General features: G+C 36.8%; 6 protein-coding genes across 6 annotated transcripts; 5 read left to right on the top strand and 1 right to left on the bottom strand.

The window, feature by feature from the left end:
- Positions 1 to 1,550: 1,550 nt before the first annotated feature.
- On the top strand, positions 1,551 to 2,316 carry GCK72_021454 (uncharacterized protein; the record flags this gene model as incomplete). Its single annotated transcript, XM_053734276.1, has 3 exons — positions 1,551 to 1,678; positions 1,726 to 1,891; positions 2,236 to 2,316. The coding sequence occupies 3 exons, from the start codon at positions 1,551 to 1,553 to the stop codon at positions 2,314 to 2,316; spliced, it is 375 nt and encodes a 124-aa protein (XP_053583189.1).
- Positions 2,317 to 4,428: 2,112 nt separating this feature from the next.
- Positions 4,429 to 5,088, top strand: GCK72_021455 (uncharacterized protein; the record flags this gene model as incomplete). Its single annotated transcript, XM_053734277.1, has 3 exons — positions 4,429 to 4,553; positions 4,601 to 4,688; positions 4,987 to 5,088. The coding sequence occupies 3 exons, from the start codon at positions 4,429 to 4,431 to the stop codon at positions 5,086 to 5,088; spliced, it is 315 nt and encodes a 104-aa protein (XP_053583190.1).
- A 1,836-nt stretch (positions 5,089 to 6,924) lies between these two features.
- GCK72_021456 (uncharacterized protein) lies at positions 6,925 to 8,218 on the bottom strand (the record flags this gene model as incomplete). Its single annotated transcript, XM_053734278.1, has 3 exons — positions 6,925 to 6,948; positions 7,890 to 8,043; positions 8,091 to 8,218. The coding sequence occupies 3 exons, from the start codon at positions 8,216 to 8,218 to the stop codon at positions 6,925 to 6,927; spliced, it is 306 nt and encodes a 101-aa protein (XP_053583191.1).
- A 796-nt stretch (positions 8,219 to 9,014) lies between these two features.
- On the top strand, positions 9,015 to 10,134 carry GCK72_021457 (uncharacterized protein; the record flags this gene model as incomplete). The annotated part of the gene is made up of 3 exons (XM_053734279.1): positions 9,015 to 9,094; positions 9,147 to 9,819; positions 9,868 to 10,134. 3 exons carry the CDS (start codon positions 9,015 to 9,017, stop codon positions 10,132 to 10,134), a joined length of 1,020 nt encoding a protein of 339 aa, XP_053583192.1.
- An 86-nt stretch (positions 10,135 to 10,220) lies between these two features.
- GCK72_021458 (uncharacterized protein) lies at positions 10,221 to 11,311 on the top strand (the record flags this gene model as incomplete). The annotated part of the gene is made up of 3 exons (XM_053734280.1): positions 10,221 to 10,297; positions 10,347 to 11,013; positions 11,057 to 11,311. The coding sequence occupies 3 exons, from the start codon at positions 10,221 to 10,223 to the stop codon at positions 11,309 to 11,311; spliced, it is 999 nt and encodes a 332-aa protein (XP_053583193.1).
- Positions 11,312 to 11,670: 359 nt separating this feature from the next.
- GCK72_021459 (uncharacterized protein) lies at positions 11,671 to 15,435 on the top strand (the record flags this gene model as incomplete). Its single annotated transcript, XM_053734281.1, has 4 exons — positions 11,671 to 11,750; positions 11,796 to 11,883; positions 11,931 to 12,449; positions 15,133 to 15,435. The coding sequence occupies 4 exons, from the start codon at positions 11,671 to 11,673 to the stop codon at positions 15,433 to 15,435; spliced, it is 990 nt and encodes a 329-aa protein (XP_053583194.1).
- Positions 15,436 to 16,622: the final 1,187 nt, after the last annotated feature.

Below are 16,622 nucleotides of genomic sequence, written 5' to 3' on the forward strand. Positions count from 1 at the left end.
TCAAACATATAAATGAAAGAAAAGCTTTTGATGTTTTCTGTGAAGATATGCAGACGGTTCTCGGAAACCAGAAGACAACAATTAGCCATTTTTCCTTTCACTATCGTGAAAATCAATTGATCATTGAAGAAACCCTTTTACCAAACTTTTTCCAAAACAGTTTGGAACTTGTTTGTTGCCGGAGGAGATCAGAAAACATGAAAACATTTGTTTCCCAAAACACAAGCTCTATAGCAATGTACAACCAAGCTTTTGATTTTTATCTGAAGATCCTAAAATCAAGAAAACACCCTTTGCAAGTAAGGTATTTGAACATTTCTATAAATGGACAGGATCAACTGGAAACACTGCTAAAGCATATGAATTCGACAGAATTAGATTATTTGGTTATTAGCGAACCAAAAAAAACCAATCACGCAGATGTGAAATGTGAACTGAACCTTGATGTACTCAAAAACTTTGGTAACTTAAATGATCTTGCAGTTTTCAACTTTTTGATAACCTCTTCGCTTGAATCGTTGTCTCACATTTTAAATGTCCACGGGACATTCAAGAAAATCACAGCAACTGAGATACTCGCCAGAAAAGAGGTAGGATTCAGAATATTGTCATCACTTACATAACTACTTCCAGACACATCTCAAATCGGGCTCTCTTTTCATACCATGGTTTCGTTATTCTATCAAATACGATGAGTTTCCTGATGAATCTCGTTTATTTGAACTGTTTGGAACACCGTTTTTTGATCATTTATTTGGTAAAACTACATGGAAGTTCAAGTATCCGAAAAGCGAGAGAATTCTAGAAGTCTCTGTATCGGCTGCTAGGTCCGTGGAATTTTCAGCTGGTTTTCTATAAAGTTCTGACAGTCTCATCAATATGCCTATAAAAAACTTTTTTCCTTTTACTTCAAAGTTCATACCTATTAAAGTACAAATGTGTTTTTTAAACGGTCGAATGAAACGATTTCTTTTGTTTCTACCTACAAACAATCTCTGAATGTTCGGCCTCAAATGTTTTCAATCTTTTCCTGCCGGATCTCGCTATAAGAAAAATTCTAGAAAATGTTGTACTAATGTGAGTTCAGCCATCTATATGTGGCCTAAATATAGTTACAAAAAATCACATAATGCAAATTTCGAAAAATGTGTCATGCATTCCGAAAATTCATTTATGACTTTGTAACCTGACTGTTTTTAATTAATATTCGTGTTTCCTATCAAGAATAAAAAAGTAATCATTTTGAAAATTAGCATATAACTTTAAGAGAAATGTAAATAAATAAATTGAATGATTGGAGAATCTTTAACAGAGAGATGATACCATTATTTAAATCAGATTCTGAGAAAAAGCAGAAACGCATGTGTAGACGGATAAGACTTGACTTTTATAACGTGGCAGCCTAATCACATTTTTTAAAGCGGCAAAAATACAAAACTAAATACATTTATAACGTGAAAGATCATTCTTATTTCATTGTTTACTTGTCGAAGGAAGATCAACTAAGCTCTAAATTCTTCATTTCCAATAAAAATTATTGTAACCGCAGAATGTTTCGTCTCAACCGGTACAAATCTGAGGAGACTCCGCCACCACCTCCGACGCAACGTGTCCTTATCATAGACATGCCGGATCTTGTAATGAAAAAAATTCTAGATGAAGTTGACCTTGTATCAATGTGAGTTCAGCCATCAATGTGTGACATGAAAACAGATAAAATTACAGTATGAAACTTCGAAAAGTGTGTTGTGCATTCCGTAACTTCATTGATGACACGAAATCGGACAGCAAGTTGAAAGAAATCACGATTATCACGAAATCGGATACAATTTTTGTCTCATATGGGTATTTTCTTTCCAAGCCGCTGGGAGAAGAAACACCATCGAAGGAGGTAACAGTTTTCTATGAAAACAACAAAAAAGGATGTGGCATTCGTTTTGGCAAGGGTCGAATCAAACATATAAATGGAAGAAAAGCTTTTGATGTTTTCTGTGAAGATATGCAGACGGTTCTAGGAAATCAGAAGACAAAAATTAGCCACTTTTTCTTTTACTATCGTGAAGATGAATTGATCATTGAAGAAACCCCTTCACCAAACTTTTTCCAAAAAAGTTTGGAACTTGTTTGTTGCAGGAGGAGATCAGAAAACATGAAAACATTTGTTTCCCAAAACACAAGCTCTATAGCAATGTACAACCAAGCTTTTGATTTTCATCTGAAGATCCTAAAATCAAGAAAACATCCTCTTCAAGTGAGATATATGAGAATTTCTATAAATGGGCAGGATCAACTGGAAACACTGCTGAAACATGTTAAATCGACAGAATTAAAGTATTTAGTTATTAGCGAACCAAAAAATGAGATTTACGGGACTGTCAAACGTGAACTGAGTTTGGATACACTCAAAAACTTTGGTAACTTAAATGAACTTGCAGTTTTCAACTTTTTGATAACCTCATCGCTTGAATCATTGTCTCACATTTTAAAAGTTCATGGGAAGTTCAAGAAAATCACTGCAACTGAGATACTCGCCAGAAAAGAGGTAGGATTCAGAATATTGTCATCACTAACATAACTACTTCCAGACACATCTCAAATCGGGTTCTCTTTTTATACCATGGTTTCGTTATTCGATCAAATACGATGAGTTTCTTGATGAATCTCGTTTATTTGAACTGTTTGGAACACCGTTTGATCATTTTTTTGGTAGAACTACATGGAAGTTCAATTATCCGAAAAGCGAGAGAAATCTAGAAGTCTCTTTATCGGCTGCATGGAACGTGGAATTTTACACGTGTTTTTAAATGAAATTATGTCAGTCTTATCAATATGTCTATAAAAACATGTTTTCCTATTACTTCAAAGTTTATACCTATCAAAGTGCAAATGTGTTTTTTAAATGGTCGAATGAAACTATTTCTTTTGTTTCTACCTACAAACAATCTCTGAATGTTCGGCCTCAAATGTTTTCAATCTTTTACTGCCGGATCTCGCTATAAGAAAAATTCTAGAAAATGTTGTACTAATGTGAGTTCAGCCATCAATGTGTGACATGAAAACAGATAAATTTCCAGAATGATTCTTCGAAAAGTGTGTCGTGCATTCCGTAACTACATTGATGACACGAAACCTGACAGCAAGTTATTTGGAATCACGATCTACGTGAGATCAGATACAATTATTGTCTCATATTGGTATTTTATTTCTAAGCCGTTGAGAGAAAAAACACCGTCGAAGGAGGTAACAGTTTTTTATGAAAACAACAAAAATGGATGTGGCGTTCGTTTCGGCCAGGGCCGGCTCAAACATATAAATGGAAGAAAAGCTTTTGATGTTTTCTGTGAAGATATGCAAACGGTTCTAGGAAACCAGAAGACAACAATTAGCCAGTTTTATATTTACGATCATAAAAATGTAACGAGCAGTGAAGATAAATCAAACAGTGAAGATGAATCAAACAGTGATGATGAATCAAACAGTGAAGAAACCCGATCACTGAACTTTTTCCAAAAAACTTTTGAACTTGTTTGTTGCCGGAGGAGATTAGAAAGCAAGAAAACATGTGTTCACAGAAACATATCCTTCACAATACGCAAACTCTATACCAATGTACAACCAAGCTTTTGATTTTTATCTGAAGATCCTAAAATCAAGAAAACACCCTTTGCAAGTGAGGTATTTGAACATTTCTATAAATGGACAAGATCAACTGGAAACACTGCTGAAACATGTGGACCCGAGAGAATTAAAGCGTTTGGCTATTAACGAAGAAAGAAATGATATTTACCCAACTGTTAAAGGGGAACTGAACCTTGATATGCTCAAAAACTTTGGGAACTTAAAACACTTTCTAGTTTTTGACTTTTTGATAACCTCCTCCCTCGAATCGTTGTCTCACATTTTAAGTATCAAAGGGACATTTAAGAAAATCACTGCAACTGAGATACTCGCCAGAAAAGAGGTAGGATTTAGAATATTGTCATCACTAACATAACTACTTTCAGACACATCTCAAATCATGGTATTGCGATTATGTAATTAAATACGATGAGTTTACTGATAAATCTCGGTTATTTGAAATGTTTGGAACACCTTCTCATCAGACTGCATGGAAGTTCGATATTCCGAAAAGCGAAAAAAATCTAGGTGTCTTTTTATGGCCTTCTAGGTCTGTGATGTTTACAACGTGTTTTGAATAAATTTTCTGTCTCTCTCATCAATATGCTTATAAAAAAAACTTTTTCGGTGGGGCACCTGAATCAGAAGTAAAAAGTTGCGAGCTTTTATCTTTATATTTTATCTGACGAAACTATATAAAAATATGTATATATGAACGTGGACGAATATTCTTATTTAATTGTCAAAGACTGTTAAAGGTCAACTAAATTTTAAAAACTTTATTTCTACTAAAAATATTGCAACCACATAATGCCCTATCTCAAATGGTTCGAATCTGAGAAGACTCCACCACCACCTCCGTCGCAACGGGTCCTTATAGACATGCCGGATCTTGTAATGAGAAAGATTCTAGAAGAAGTGGACCTTGTATCAATGTGAGTTGAGCAATCAATAAGCGACATGAAAACAGATAAAAATACAGAATGATTCTTCGAAAAGTGTGTCGTGCATTCCGTAACTATATTGATGACACAAAACCTGACAGCAAATTGAAAGGAACCACGATATACGTGAGATCGGAAACAATACTGGTCTTATTCCGGTATTTTCTTTCTAAGCCGCTAGAAACACCGTCAGAGTTGGCAGAAGTTTCTTATGAAAACAACAAAAAAGGATGTAAAATTCGTTTCGGCCAGGGTCAACTCAAACATATAAATGGAAGAAAAGCTTTTGACGTTTTCTGTGAAGATATTCAGACGGTTCTAGGAAACCAGAAGACGAAAATTAGTCATTTATATATTTACAATCGTGAAAATGAATCAGAAATTGAAGAACCCCCTTCACTAAATTTTTTTCAAAAAAGTTTAGAACTTTTTTGTTGCCGGAGGAGATCAGAAAACACAAAAACATATCCTTCACGATACGCAAACTCTATTGCAATGTGCAACAAAGTTTGTGGTGTTATTCTGAAGATACTAAAATCAAGAAACCACCCTCTTCAAGTGAGTAATTTGAGTATTTCTATAAATGGACAGAATCAACTGGAAACACTGCTGAAACATGTGGAATCGACAGAGTTGAAGTATTTGTGCATTAAAAATGATATTTACCCGACTGTGAAAAGTGAACTGAACCTTGATATGCTCAAAAACTTTGGTAACTTAAAAGATCTTCTGGTTTTCAACTTTCTGATAACCTCCTCGCTTGAATCGTTGTCTCACATTCCAATTATCAAAGGGACATTTAAAAAAATCACTGCAACTGAGATACTCGCCAGAAAAGAGGTAGGATTCAGAATATTGTCATCACCAACATAACTACTTCCAGACACATCTCAAATCGGGCTCTCAACCATGGTTCGATTATTATATTAAATATGATGAATTTCCTGATGAATCTCATTTATTTGAACTGTTCGGAACACCGTTTGAACATTTTTCCAGTTCGACTAAATGGAAGTTCGATATTCCGAAAAACGAGGGAAATCTAGTTGTCTCTTTATCGGCTGCTAGGTCCGTGAGGTTTTACACGTGTCTTTAAATAAAGTTCTGACAGTCTCATCAATATGCCTATAAAAAACTTTTTTTCCTATTACTTTACAGTTTACTCTAATTGAAGTACAAGTGTGTTTTTTAATGGGGCGAATGAAACCATTTCTTTCATTTCTAGCTACAAACGGTCTCTGAATGTTCTGTCTCAAAGGTTCCAATCTTATCCTCTATCACCTCCGTCGCAATGTGTTCATATCATAGACATGCTGGACTGAATGTTTGGAAAACGGAAAATGAGTATTGTGAAATTATTTTTAAAGTTTAATGAGTAACAAAAAATAGTTATTTCTTCGTATACTCAATTATCACCGCGTTCCCCGGAACGCTCGACTGATCTTGATAGTGAAACATCACAGTACCCTCCGAAATTTGGATAAACTGCAAACTATAAACTACACACTTACATCCTTCATTTTCGAAATATCCGTTTTTTCGACAAAGAAACTTTGACTTCTGTGAAATGAAAATGACTCTTCATCTTCAGATCAGGGTTACTGAAGACACCGCTGTGTCCGGGTCAAAAATCGGTAGGATTTCAAGCAAAACTGGTTCATTGAAAGCAAACAAAGTTAGAAACTCGACTTGCAGAAGTTCTTCGAATATATTTTTAAAAGCTTCCAATACGTCAGTGCTATCATAAGTAAAATCGATCTTGGACTCTTTTAGATTGGGATTTTGAAGAACATTCATTATAAGTTGGAAATCCGTCGAAAATCCCTCCGGAAAGTTTTCCCGTCTATTGTAGATGAAGTGAGTTGAATCTGAATCTTCGTACAAAAAAGTTTCAGAGGAAAACCAGTCAGTAAGTTATTAGCAGCCATATCTCTCTGAAAATAAATCTAATTGCACTTATCAGCACAACTATATATGTTGTCTGTGAATCCTTATCAGTTCATTTTCCCAGAATCTAATTAAATCAGTGATATCATCTCTTTGATTTTTGCTAGGACTATGCGCTTATGGGTTTATGTTCTTCAAGTTAGTAGTTGATTTTTTGATTATGACAGTCTTATTAGAGTCCATTACTTTTTAAGTACGCCAATGTTTCATTTTCAAAAAATTTCACAATTCCAGTTTTTTGTTTTGAAACATCGGCTCAAAAATGTTTTTCTCATAAATTATATATATACATATAATTTAATAAATTTTCCATTTATTCAATTGATTTATTCATATGACTATTGAAGTTATATAAACCATCGCTGATTTTCAAATTGTGGAATATAATTTCTATCTTGCTGGATCATTTGAAGAGCTATTCGGACCATTCCAACCACACCTGAAGTTTAATTGGAGTAAACTTTGGGGTTAATAGAAAAAAAATATAGACATATTGATAAGAGTGACATATATGGAAAGTGACCAAACTTTATTTAACAACTATTGTAAAATTCCACCCAAGCAGGCGTTAAAGTGACAACTAGTTTTCCCTCGCTCTTCGGAAAATTGAATTTCCATTTAGCTCTACCGGAAGATTGATCAAACGGTGTTCCAAACAATTCAAATAAACGGGATTCATCAGGAAACTCATCGTATTTGATTAAATGATCACGAAAGTAAGGGGTCGATTTGAGATGTGTCTGGAAGTAGTTATGTTAGTGATGGCAATATTCTGAATCCTACCTCTATTTTGGCAATTATGTCAGTTGCAGTGATTTTCTTGAATGTCCCTTCGATAATTAGAATGTGAGACAACGTTTCAAGCGATGAGGTTATCAAAGAGTAGTGAACTTTAAGCCCTTTTAAGTTACCAAAATTTTTGAGTACATCAAGGTTCAGTTCACATTTCACAGTCGCGTGATTTTCCTTTCTTGGATCGTTAATAGTCAAATACGTTAATTCTCTCGATTCTACATGTTCCATTAGCGTTTCCAGTCGATCCTGTCCATTTACAGAAATATACAGAGAACTCACTTGAAGAGGGTGTTTTCTTGATTTCAGTGTCTCCAGAATACAATCAAAAACTTTGGTATGCATTGCTATAGAGTTTTCGTATTGCGAAGGATACGTTTCCGTGTTTTTTGGTGTTCTCCGGCAACAAACACGTTCAAGACTTTTTTGGAAAAAGTTTAGTGAAGGTGCTTCTTTGATGTTTGATTCATATTCAGGATTGAAAATTAAAAACTGGCTAAATGGGGTCTTTTGGTTTCCTAGAACCCTCTGCATATCCTCACAAAAAATATCGAAACCTATTCTTTTGTTCTTATAGCGAATTGTTACCATCTCCGATCTCAGCGGCTTGGAAAGAAAATACTCATATGAGACACGAATTGAATCCGATCTCACGTAGATCGCGAGTCCGTTTAACTTGCTGTCAGGTTTCGTGTCATCAATGTAGTTACGGAATGCACGACACACTTTTCGAAGAATCATTCTGGAAATTTATCTGTTTTCATCTCGCTCATTGATGGCTGAACTCACATTGACACAAGGTCAACTTCCTCTAGAATTTTTCTCATCACAAGATCCGGCATGTCTATGATATAGACACGTTGCGACGGAGATAGTGGCGGAGTCTCCTCATATTTGTAGCATTCGAGATAGGACATTCTGTGGTTGCAGTATTTTAGTAGAAATAAAATATTTAAAGTTTAGTTGACCTTTGGCAGTCTTCGACAAGTAAACAATGAAATCAAAATGAGCGTTCACGTTAAAAATGGGATTTTTATTAAAATCTCAGAACCACCTATCAAGAACAATAATAATAATTCAGCAAATTGAAATTTTGTTGTCTTTTTTAATAGTGATTTGAATAAATTAAATGAATAAACAAGAATCTTTGATTTTGATTGCATGTGAAACAAAATTTTTTGAGCCGTGTTCAGAGAGTGGTGGGGACCAGTGTTGTTGGGAATTCCGACTTCCGACTTCCGACTTCCGGTTAAGGAAAGTTACTTTCGAATTATGTCATTTCATAACTGTGGAATTTACGAAGAGTACATAACGCAGAAGTACTTGGAAAAATGATCTAAAAGGACATAAAATAGGATTTTCTTCTCCCAAAAACTATTTTTTCATCGATTTTTGAGGTTTTAATGAACTTTCTCTTGGAGTTTTTGAACTTTTGCAAAAAAATCTACTTCCGACTTCCGACTTCTGACTTCCGGAAAAGGAATTTCTCTTCCGACTTCCGACTTCCGGTTAAGAAAATTGATAAGATGGTCATCAGCGAAAAATTAATCACTATCTCAAAAAACTTCAACTCATAAGCACATAGTCACAGCAAAAATCAGAGAGTTGATATCACTAATTGAATTAGATTCTGGGAAAATGAACTGATAAGGATTCGCAGACAACATATATAGTTGTGCTGATAAGTGCAATTAGATTTATTTTCAGAGAGAGATGACTGCAAATAATTTACTGACTGACCTTCCTCAGGAACTTTCAACACAAATTTTCAACGAATGTGATTTTTTGTCAATGTAAGTATAAAATATTTGGTTTTTTTTCTTATTCATACATGGCTTTATTCAGACTATCCCTTAGGAAAGTCTGTCATGCAACCCGAGAATTTATAGACGATCTGAAACCAATCTCTGACTTTCCTATTATTATGCTGCTCATCAACAAAAATTGGTTAGGTTTGAAACTGGAAAATGGAGTGAAGCACCACGAAGGCTTTTACGTAAAGTATGAAAAACACGAGAAGGGATGTATGGTGACGTGGAATACAGAATACGGCGAAGGGCAAGGAAAGAAGAAATTGCTGGATGGCTGTAATTTTATGGAGCTCTTCTTGAACGAATTCAACCTGGTCATGAAGTTCCACCCCCATTTTAAGGGTTTCGACTTGCAAGTTTTCACGGATACAATAGCGCCTGAGATTCTTAAGGCATTCAAGAAAATTGAAGTGGAGTATCTTGAACTGGGTGTCTGGAATCCCGAGATTGCTTCACAAATGCTGCCATTTTTCGATCCAACTACATTGAACATCTTGCAAATTTGTAGTCATCGAGTTGACGCGGAATTGGAAAAATCGTTTATCGATTTGACAGAAATTGCTAAACTTGATCATTGGAAGACTGTGAAATCTTTGGATATTGATACCTTCTACGTGGTTTACGATATTCCTGGTTTTTTGCATTTCACACAAGTTGCCATTTCCTGGCAGAGAATTTCATATGAAATGATATTTAACTTGATGGAGGTGAGAGCTTTATAAAAATATATATTTATGTATATAAGACAATTTCAGACAATGGTGCAAGCACACTCCTTGAGGTACTTACTAATAAAGTCTGACAATATTGAAAACGACGAACGCCTTATTCAAACATTTGGAGAGTCATTTGTAGAACAAGTTACTAGTGAGCATAGGAGAGACATTTGGTATTTCCGTATCCCTGAAAGTGAAGAAATTCTGGAATTCGTCATTTCCACTAAAGGCGCGCTCCAGTTTGATCGCATCAAGTTGGAGGAAATGCCGCAGAATGCAGAGATAACAGAAGTGACGATTCTCTAGAATTTTATTTGTTTAAATTTTGATTCGTCATCTTTTTTCTCTTTTTTTTTTCTGATAACATAAAATAGTTTTATTTGCTAAACGTCATGTCAGTGATGTCTCTCATCGATTTTCCAAGTGTTGTACTACACAAAGTTTTGAATGAATTGGATTTGTTTTCTGTGTAAGATTTTGCTATTTGTTGCAGTAACCCCTCAAAAAAAATTTTTTAGTCTAACCCTCCGCAAAGTTTCTCACGGTCTTCGTTCCTTTATTGATGACTCCACCCTACTACGAAATTCAAATTTCCCGCCAAAAATCCGTCTCGAACTCAACGAAGAATTTATCTTACTGGAGCTCGATACCAAGACTATTCAATACGAAAAGCACCAATGTCAAGTTGTGTGGAAGAAAGATTCAGAAGACTGGAGTCGTGGAAAATCGAAAATGTTCGAGGAGGAAAATTTCGAGCAGTTGTTTTTGAAAGATTTCGCAATTATTTTGAAATTTAACAATTCAAGAAAGATGGAATGTTTTGAGCTGGGAATTCAAGATATCGATTCGAAAATTGAAATCTTTTCTTCTGAATTCAAAGTCAAAGAAGTCATCTTAAAAGTCTCAAGTCCAAATCAAGTTCTGAAATTTCTCCCGTTTTTTGATGCTGGAATCTTGGAGAAACTTGTTTTAATGGAAGCAGAGATGCAAGAAGAGGAAGATGAGGAACATAAAGAACGTTTTGATTTAAAAAGAATCGCAGAACTACCCCAATGGAAACATACCAAAAATGTTGAGGTTCAAGGCTTGAATGTGTCTCCAAAAACCAAGAATTACCTTCACTTTTCCACTGTGAAAGTTTATTTTGAATCGGTGCCGTATCAGGAGATTGTGCTGTTGAAAGAAGTAAGAATAATTTTGAGATCCCGTCTCACTTGTTGGTTTCCAGAAGTTCCTAACGTCTTCTACACTCACCCGATTTGAGATTTTCTTCGATTACATCACGGATGACGAGCAATTACAAGTGGCTCTCGGGGAATCATTTAAAGAACTTGATGACGGGCTGCATGGCCAGGAAAGATGGTTCTTCGGGATTTCGAATTGTCCAGAAATTGTGGAATTAGTTATAACTACAATGGGGAGTATTGCTTATAGTCGTGTTAATAGGGACAGTGTTCCAGGAGGAGCTGTGATATGGGATTAGATTCTTAGTCACACTTTCTAATATTTGGACGATATTTAATAAACTTTAATTTTTTACCTGATGTCAGTATTTTTTGGATTTTTTGGACAGGTACCAGTATAATCAGGTATGTATCATCACTATTTCCAGTTTCAGGAAACAAGAAAACTATCTTATAAGGGAAGTCTTCAAAAACGCGGCTTTCAAACGATCTATAAATTTGGTCATTGGTACTTAGTAGAGTTCATTTCTACAGCCAAATATCTCTGCGAGTTGAAAATTAAGTATATTGCGAAATTTACTACAACTGTCTTCCTCTGTTATCGAGGTCATTATCAGTATCTATTTTTCTTCAATTTTGACCCTTCTCCCCCATTCAAATGTCTTCCAAACCTTTATTGATCGATTTTCCAATCAAAATAACTCATCAGATTCTCAATAAACTGGATATCTTCTCTATGTAAGACTCTTTCTTTACAGAACTCACAAATCAGTTTTTTTCCAGCCTGAAACTTCGAAAAGTGTGTCATTCCCTACGTGACGCTATCAATAAAACCGCGCCGAAAGCAATTTCTTTTGGAATTTCACTACAGGTATTCCATGATTCAATCCAAAAGGATCCCTAAAAATTAAATACGAGGAAATAGATAACGGGTGTTGGGTGACATGGAGCAAGGCCGACGTTCCGTCTGAACAATTTCAAATTGTCAGTGATAAAAATGTAATGGAATGTTGTTTGGAAGACCTTCAACTGGTTATGAAACACCATCAAACGGGAGTTCTGCAATCCGTTTGGTTTGAAAATTCTGAAGGATCTGAAATAAGTGATTGTCTGGAAAATCTGGTTGCCAGCAATACAATTTTACACGCGAAGAAAGTGACATTTTACCGTTACTCGCTGAAAAACATACTGAAATGCTTGCCGAGTTTGGATGCAGACACTTTGGAAAACATTTCTGTACTGGGAAATTCAAAGCCTAGCGAAACAAATGAAGCTGCCTGGAACAAACTAGTGGAACTGGAACAGTGGAAGAAAGCAAAATCTGTGGACTTCACGCTAACAGGATTCATACCTCAAATTCAAGATTTTCTACATTTTTCGAAAGTGGAAATTGACGTGAAAATGATTTCGGTTAAGGATGTTGTTTTAGTGAAAGAGGTTAGTTTACAGTACCTTGATATACAACTTGGTATTTTTCAGTTGAAATTGACCTTACAGTATCACTGATTATCCCACAAAGAAAATTACGTGTAAACCATCTTTACTATTAACAAACGCAAACGGCTGTATGTTTGTGTGTCTGTCGCCGATCCTACCGCCCTCCCTACTGAACCGATTTTCTTCAAATTCGGACCAAAAAATCAGAAATTTTCTCTTAATGATGCCCGTCTTTTTCTTTTTTCAAAATTCTCAAAATGACGCCTTCTGAGCCAAAAACACAGATAAAGCATAGGGGAATGAAAAACGGGAAAAGTGGCGTGAAACTGTCGGCCTAAGCGTCGTCATTTCTTTCTTTTCATCGGCTTGGATTTTCCGTGGCCGCATGGTTAGGGTTGACGTGTCGTCGCGTCCCACAGGTGAACCGCTGGGAATCCTATGTGTGAAAGTGCCAGAATAGCGCCCTATATGTGTCCTCAAATGAAACGTGGACCGCGCGTGTGGCGTATATGTGCGGTCGTCTTTTCTGTGTACTGGCCGCGGATGCACCCATTTGGCTCCCATATACGTTCCATGTATGGTCCATATTTGAGGGTGGCGGCCGGCCGCCGCAACGACACTCCGGAATTACACGTGGGCGTGTTGTTTACCGTAAATCGACGCGACATTTTTTTCTATAAGTCCGGGCCCATTTTCTCCGTTTCTCGAAGTTTTCACCTATTTTCTTCATTCTTTTTGCACAAAACAGATAATGGCAAACTTCAAAAATATAAATAAAGCTATTTAAACTTACGAAAACTTATTTTTTTCAATACAAAAGTTGTTATTTTCTCAATAAACTTAAATTTTAGCTTTTTGTCGAGAAATTCGAGTCATGTGTTTTTCTTTACTTCGGTATGATAAGAAATTATATTTTTTCAGATGGATTTAAAGGTAAGAAGGTAAGTATTTGTCATACCGAAGTAAAGTCAAAATACCGGACTTCGAATTTCGTCGGCGGGTTTTTTTTTCAGAGTTCAAAGAAAAGCTCGAACATCAAAAATTGTTTTATAACCGCCAAGCTAACCTATAATATTTATATGAAATCGTATGTGATTTTCAATTTTTCATGAAGTATTGCCATTATCTGTTTGAAAAATGAAGAACTTCGAGAAAGAACGGAGAAAATGTACAAGTCCGAGAAATGGAAAGTGAACAAGTTGAAAAAAGGAATAGTGAAACAACATAATAACATTACATACCTATCATAACAATGAATTAGGGCTTTCTAGTGTTTCATACAGAATAATCAACCAAATACGGTTGGTAGAATTAATGCTGATATGCTATCCATATGCGTTCCATATGCGCCCCACGCTTTCGGCCGACCGCGCGTGGATCCATATGGGCACATATAGGGCCCAACCCTCATTCTTTTTAGCCACATATTCGCCACCGCGCGGTTCCATATGTGTTCCCCAGCGGTTCACCTGTGCCGATCTGGCAAGTTAAGCGTCGTTGACTACAGTTAGTTTTAAGTTCGATCCCGGGTGACGAGAAAAGTTTTTTGAATTTTTGTTGATAGGTTCGGAAAAGTAGAAGTTTTCGAACATGTCGTTTGTTTCCAGTGAGATCTACGTCACGAACAAATTCTGACCGTTACCTAAAAAAAGGACGACGACAAGCATTTTTTGTTATCATCGGATTCAGAAAAAAAAAGTTTCAAAAATAGATACGGGCAGTTTTCAAGACACAGGTGATGGATCCATATGGGTCCACATTAAAAAAAGTATTGATAGCCATTTTGGGCAACATTTCCCTTCTTCTCATCACTGTTTTCGCTCCTCCCATTTTTAAAATATAATGACCAGAGTTGAGTGGAGTGCGATTTTTGAAATGGCGGAAGGCGGAAGGCGGAATGAAAATTTTAAAAGCGGAAAGCGGAAAGCTTAAGGCGGAAGTAAAAAAACTTGGCGGAAGTAAAAAAACTTGGCGGAAAGCGGAAGGCGGAAGGCAGAAGCGAAATTTTTCGGCGGAAGGCGGAAAGCGGAATGAAAAAATTGGCAAAAAATGGTCTTATTTTGTTGTAAAAAGCTTTTAAAAATGGTTAAATCTGTATTAAATTTCCTTTTTTGGTAAAAATTGTTAGTTTTGCTGCAAAAAACTCAAAAATATCAGTAAATTCGAGTAGGCGAACAAATTTTTCAAGCTGATATCCTCTAGGGGGAAGGCGGAAAAAATGTTAAAACGGCGGAAGGCGGAAGGCGGAAAGCGGAAAAAGGCAAAAATTTAGCGGAAAGCGGAAGGCGGAAGGCGGAATTCCGCTCAACTCTGATAAGGACGAGCGGAAGCCGCGTGAAGTCCTGATATGAGCCACGTAAAATCCGTTTTTTCCAACCGCTGATAACTATCATTTTCTTTCTAACTAATAACTGTTCCCGCCGACAATTCACTGGATGCTCATGGTGGTGCTTCTCCTGTTCCCCGTGATATCACCTCCACCTCGGAGGCTGTTCCTCGGCTTCGTGATAGTCTGATAAGTACAGAAGAAGAAATAGATGAAGGTGTGTTTCATCGATCAGAATCAGATGGGAGAGTGGAGCTCGGAAAAATTGATCGGCTAGAGGACACGACACAGAGATCGGCAAAGAAAAACGGCAAGAAGAAAACGTCCGGTGAAGCTATCCGGACTTGATATTGTCAGGATTCCATAGCAAATGTTGTTGACCTGACGGCAGAAAGAGACGAGATGAATATAAGTACGGATATCGGCTCGGATTCAGATGTGAACGTAGAGCTCAACGGAATTGATGGGATCGAGGGCACTCAGCTGATGACACAGGAGCCGGTGAAAAACATCGACAAAAAGGAGACGTCGGGCACTGCTTTCCGGCACCCAAGATTGCCCGGATCTTTACTATCTCTGAGATTGAAAATTATGGCAAATGATACATCAGTCCGACGATTTCTACAGTCTGACACTGAGCAGTCGACAGTCGAACTATAACAGAACCAACACCAAACGAATGAAAATCAGCAGGAAAAACGAGTCCGGTGATCAAACGAGATCTAGACGGGCTTCAAAGATTTCCCAGGCTGCTATCAGACGATAAGAAGATCCCGAAGATGTGAAGGCGGGAAGAACAAGAGCCAACACCAACAGAGCATCTGTAACTCAAGTGAAAGAGACGGGCAGACCACATCGACTTCGGAAGTCGGCACGCCAAGGAGCTCTTCTAGGAATAGCTGCTACAGATGCACAACCATATCCTCACTACATGGGAAGGATGGATCAAGTTAATCCATACTGCGAAGAGCTATGTTTCGCGGCTAAGTTTGATTTTCAAATGGTGTAGGTGAACGTCTAGGAATCTGATCTGGCAAGTTAGGCAGCGTTGACTGTAATCAGTTGGATGTGTCCCATGTGGGACGTGGAAGATTTTTTCTTATTGCCAGATTTAGAAAAAATGGAGGATTAAGGGAAGGAAATTGTATCAGAAAAGTAGAGATTTGACAATTGTGTTTTTTTCGGAACGGTCTATTCACAGCTAGAAAACTACTAACAAGTTAAGAAAAATATTACGATACATAAGTTGAGAATTCTGAGACCTCGATAGTCTCAATCGTTTGGGAAGCGCCGCAGGCGCTGTAACATGTAGAAGGGTGGTGTAGAAAAGGAGGTTTAGTCGCCGTTAGGCGACGTGAACCGACTGGTACATAACAAAGGTAGAGCTTCATTTTTGTAGTTCACAATTTTTTGATACGGACACTCCATAGCAAGTTACAAATTAATTTTACCCTTAAATCGTCCCATTTCAGTGCAAAATAGTGCAAATTGTCTTAAAATGACCACAAGGAGTGTCCGTACAAATAAGTTGTCAGCTACAAAAATGGAGCTCTGCCTTTGTTCTGTATGTTGTATACATTATTTACTTTGTGGGACAATCATTGATACCGTAATATCCTTTGGTCATTTTCAACAGAAAAAGGCCATATTGTATATCTTACTGCGCGATGCTGTATGTACATATTATATGTTCCAGAAATTCTTCACATCTCCTGCAATGACAAGTTTTGCTATTCGTTTCCAACAATTTATGGATAGAAGTCAACTGGAAAGTGTTTTCGGAAAACCATTTTGTGGAAGGGATGTTGACGGATTAAGATGGTTTTTTCTGGCTCCACGCAGTTGTC

The sequence above is a fragment of the Caenorhabditis remanei genome, chromosome V (assembly GCF_010183535.1).
Source record: "Caenorhabditis remanei strain PX506 chromosome V, whole genome shotgun sequence".
Lineage (NCBI taxonomy): Eukaryota > Metazoa > Nematoda > Chromadorea > Rhabditida > Rhabditidae > Caenorhabditis > Caenorhabditis remanei.